Source organism: Salvia splendens, unplaced genomic scaffold, assembly GCF_004379255.2.
Source record: "Salvia splendens isolate huo1 unplaced genomic scaffold, SspV2 ctg371, whole genome shotgun sequence".
Lineage (NCBI taxonomy): Eukaryota > Viridiplantae > Streptophyta > Magnoliopsida > Lamiales > Lamiaceae > Salvia > Salvia splendens.
This window is the reverse complement of record NW_024599017.1, coordinates 4482-9186: the sequence shown is the minus strand read 5'-3', so window position 1 is coordinate 9186 and position 4705 is coordinate 4482. Positions and strand designations below refer to the sequence as shown.

The window sequence follows — 4705 nt, the reverse complement described above, 5'->3', positions numbered from 1 at the left end:
TTTTCTTCATATTTTAAAAATTTTATGTCGAGTCAAATGTGGACAATATTTCACGGATGGATGGATGGATGAAGTAATAGAATATGAAAAATAATTTCACACATGCACTCATGCATATAGGCCTTTACTCTTTGAAATCAATATGAAAATTGATTTAATTTAAAATAAGATAAGTAAAATCGAAAAATGGAAAATAAATAGGCAAAAAGAGTAAAAAGAAGAGGAAAATGTTGGAGGTATGAATATAGAGTAGATCGCCACACACATTGATACTGACGACAACGTGTCTGTCAACTCCGCCCCCAATGCAATTTAATTCCTCTCTCCCCTTTCCGATTTTCCCTCTCATCCGTTCCTTCTCTCCCCCCTCCGATTCTTCATGGCCCCTTCCCTCCACGATGATCCCATTGATGATTCCATCTCCGCCGCCCCCTCCTCACCCACCTCTTCCTCAAATGCCGCCAATCAAGGTCACCGTCGTCGGCAGCGGAAATTGGGGCAGCGTCGCCGCCAAGCTCATCGCCTCCAACACACTTAAACTCTCCTCTTTCCACGGTAATTTCATTTTCTATAACTCTCAATTCAATTCCACTCCTCACATTTGTTACACTAGCAATTTCAATTTTCCAGAGATTTAGCTTACGTAGTCCTTTTTTTTTAGAAAATAAAATTCAGATCGATCAAATTGTGTATTCAGGATGTTAAACGGGCCGATCGTAGTGGTTTCGGGCCAGTCATTCTTTGGATTGAATGGGCCAACAATTTGGAAATTTTAATACTGAAACGGGCTTCAGGTCGCGGCCTTTAAATTTTTGTTTATTTAGAGGCTTCATTTTAGTGTCCAATTATTTTGTAAATAAATAAATGTTGACAATATTCTTTGAATAACTCCAAGGATACAGGAAGTCAAAAGTTTCGGCTACAAAGACTGCTAAAAACCAAAAAAATATAAAAAAATCTTCAACTATAAGCAGACTAAATTATTACTACTATTATAATGTTTTGAGGAATTACTAAACAACGTGAATATTTTAAAATAATTGAAAATAAATGTTTGAGTTAGCATTTGCTAGTTATTGTTTTGGTGGGATCCATTGATGATATGTTAGTGTTTTATCAACTGTTTTCATGTTTATTGTTCACATATGAACCATAAACTATTGAGGTCATGTTTTACTCTGTTTTGTTACTTCATTTTATTTTTCTGTATATTTTGTATAGTTGAGTAGGGTGTTTTATTTTTGTATTTATTTGAATAGATGAAGTGAGAATGTGGGTGTTTGAGGAGACCCTCCCGAGTGGTGAAAAGCTCACCGAAGTCATCAACAAGACTAATGTAATGTGTTGTTGTTATTCATGGCTTCCCCTTCATCACTTGACATGTCGAGTCATGATATTAATCTCGACCATTTTACTGTCCTTCAACAGGAGAACGTCAAGTATCTCCCTGGAATAAAGCTCGGCAAAAATGTTGTTGCGGATCCTGATCTTGAAAACGCAGGTACTTAGGTTCAAATTTTAGTTGGTTCTTGAGATGATAGTCATGTAGTCGTGTAACTACTTCTGATTCGGCCGAATGTGGAATCGAGTAGTGAGGGATGCCACCATGCTCGTATTTGTGACTCCCCATCAGTTCATGGAGGGCATTTGCAAAAGGCTGGTGGGGAAGATAAGGAGCGACGCTGAAGCAATCTCCCTAATCAAAGGAATGGAAGTCAAGAGGGATGGTCCGCGCATGATCTCGTCCCTCATATCCGAGCATCTTGGAATCAACTGCTGTGTTTTGATGGGTGCAAACATTGCAAACGAGGTTAGTTGGCTCAATTAGCAAATGCTCAAGCATGGTCGTTTATATCTAGCTACCACTCGTTGATCTATTGAAAGTGACTATATACGAGTGTTGCCTTGTGCAGATTGCGTTGGAGCAGTTTAGTGAGGCTACAGTCGGATACAGGAAAAATAAAGAGATTGCGGATAAATGGGTTAAGCTATTCCACACTTCATACTTCATGGTCTCGTGTGTGAGTACAGGACGTCTAGTCTTTCGTCAATGTTTTTTGTTAGTTTTAAAAGAGAAAACATTTTTGTGAATGTTGAACATATACGAATAGGTCCAAGATGTGGAAGGAGTTGAACTCTGTGGAACGCTAAAAAACGTTGTGGCTATTGCAGCAGGCACACACTAATCCTTTGCCATCTTACTGATATCGTCTTTTGTGTTCTTCTGTCGTGTTGTAATGACGATAGCTTTTGAATATACAGGATTCGTGGATGGGTTGGAGATGGGGAACAACACAAAGGTTACTGTTAATTGCTTACAAATACATGATTTAATCTAGGTTTTTGAGGTGGTTAAAAACCATAATTTGAACCCTTTTTTCAAAATTGTAACAAGATTCATCAGTGGCTTAAAATTGATCATACTATGTTTGTACCAGGCTGCAATTATGAGAATTGGTTTGAGGGAGATGAAGGCCCTCTCAAAGCTACTCTTCCCTTCAGTCAAGGACACTACCTTCTTCGAGAGCTGTGGCGTAGCAGATCTCATCACGACGTGCTGTAAGTACAACCAATGTTTGTATGTCCTAAACGGCACCAATTATTCCCCGATTATTACTAACAAACAAGCGTGTCGATCACTAGTGGGAGGGAGAAATAGGAGATGTGCTGAGGCTTTTGCTAAGAACGGTGGGAAGAGGTCATTCGATGAGCTCGAAGCTGAGATGTTGCAGGGACAAAAACTACAGGTAGATAAATATTTTCATACACTCGCAACTTTTTTGTTTTCACCAGTCCCAAAAATTATGATTTTGAAAACGTTTACAGGGCGTGTCGACTGCAAAAGAGGTGCACGAGGTTTTGAGCCATCGGGGATGGTTAGAGCAATTCCCTCTCTTCTCGACTGTCCACGAGATCTGTTGTGGCCGTCTTCCGCCAAACGCCATTGTTGTATACAGTGAGCAAACTCCAGATCAGTCAAGGGGTGGATCAAGAATTTGATCATGGAATAGTGTGAAAAAATAAACAATTCAGCGCTTTCAGTTTTATACGTGTGCTTTGCCAGACTTCAATGCATCAAAATTATCAATAACTCACTCTATATGCTTATGCTTATTCTACTCAACTTTTACAATTTTTATAAACTTTGAATGAAAACTATGATTAATATTGTAAAAGGAATGTGAGAGAATGTTGCGACTCCTATTGATATCATGATTCTAAATAGATTACTAAGCATATATTTAAAAATATTAATAAAAATATATTAGAATTTTTAGCCTGTCTTGATTAATTAAATTATTCAATAAACATAAAAAAGAGAAACTATTTTGTGTAACGATTTACTACTAATAATAACAAGAGTAAATAAAGTACTATTTTGATCCTAAACATATGGCTGATTTATGATTTTATTCCAGAACATTCACTTTTTAAAAATCTAGTCCAAAACATACAAAAATTTACATCCTTTTTTGACGGTCAACCGTCAATTAGTCCAATTTTGACCCGATTAACTGATTTTAATTACTGTAGCTAATTTAATTTTTTTTTCTTTCAGATTTTACATTTTAAATGTTGAATGAAAATTCTGAAAATTGGGTAATATAATCACTTTCTCCAACACTTCGTTTCATTCAAATTTCTTCCCCTCTTTCTCCCGCTCCTTCCCCCCAATAACCATAATTTTTTTTCTCCATCTCTGCAACAACCAAACACCTTTGGACATGGGGCGTTCGACATGCAGCCGGGACTCCGTCGACAACGACGGTGTTCATGACTTCGGAGACCTCCGATTTAGCTATGCTTTCTACTACTGTAAGAAGACGGTGGCGCTCCGTATTGTCATCGGCCAAGGCAAACCGTCGAGGGGGAAGCTTTACTTTGTATGTGAGAGGAAGGAATGCAGTTTCTTCAAGTGGTGCGAGCCAAATCATGATGTCGAAGCACAAGCCTGTTCTTCGTCAACCGCATTCGGTGGTGCCGATTTAGAGGATTTGACATTGAATTTAACTGAAATTAAGGATAAAATTAGGAAATTAGTGAATGTTTTGAGCTTTGGTATTTGTTTTGTTGTTATTGTAATACTTATTTGTATGTTCAAGTAATTTGATGGTTTGATGGAGTGTTTGAAACCCTAATTTTTTGTTCCTATTTGAATTTTGAAGTGAAACCTTCTTATTCTTCTTAGAAAAATCGGCATAAATTAAACTAATTCAATAATTGGACAACCTTAAAATACAAGACAAAGTAGTCTTTCATATAAATTATTTACTTCCATTTGGTCCTGAACATTTAAGCACACCCATTGCAGACTTACAAGCAAAAAATTTTGTAGTTGGCGTTGGTTTCGTACATTATGTGATTGCTTCTTCGTATGTGATTGTTTCTTTGTCGACTATGTCAATAAACTGACATCAAATTGAACCAATAAATGGACAACAAAATACAATACAAAGTGGTCCTTCATATTCATTTTCCACTTTGAATTGGTCCTGAACATTTACACGATCAAAATTGGGTCTTCTTCCTCCTCTCAAAATCGGGGTCTCTTTCTGGGGAAGCTCGACGCTCGCCGACTGAAGAACTATGGTTCATTTTCGGAGAAGAATGGACTTTCGTGTGAGAGCTAGTTTAGAACCCATAAATCCCGACACAACCGACGGTCCTTGTTCGGTGTCAGGCGGGCGTGAATCGTTCTTTTCAA

At 37.7% G+C, this 4705-nt stretch overlaps 1 protein-coding gene across 1 annotated transcript; it reads left to right on the top strand.

Annotated features, from left to right (window-relative positions):
* Window positions 1-255: 255 nt before the first annotated feature.
* Window positions 256-3011, top strand: LOC121789950 (glycerol-3-phosphate dehydrogenase [NAD(+)]-like). Its single transcript, XM_042188273.1, has 10 exons — window positions 256-555; window positions 1260-1336; window positions 1429-1501; window positions 1593-1810; window positions 1914-2021; window positions 2112-2175; window positions 2263-2300; window positions 2439-2559; window positions 2644-2747; window positions 2827-3011. Exons 1-10 carry the CDS (start codon window positions 306-308, stop codon window positions 2998-3000), a joined length of 1227 nt encoding a protein of 408 aa, XP_042044207.1. The 5' UTR covers window positions 256-305; the 3' UTR covers window positions 3001-3011.
* Window positions 3012-4705: the final 1694 nt, after the last annotated feature.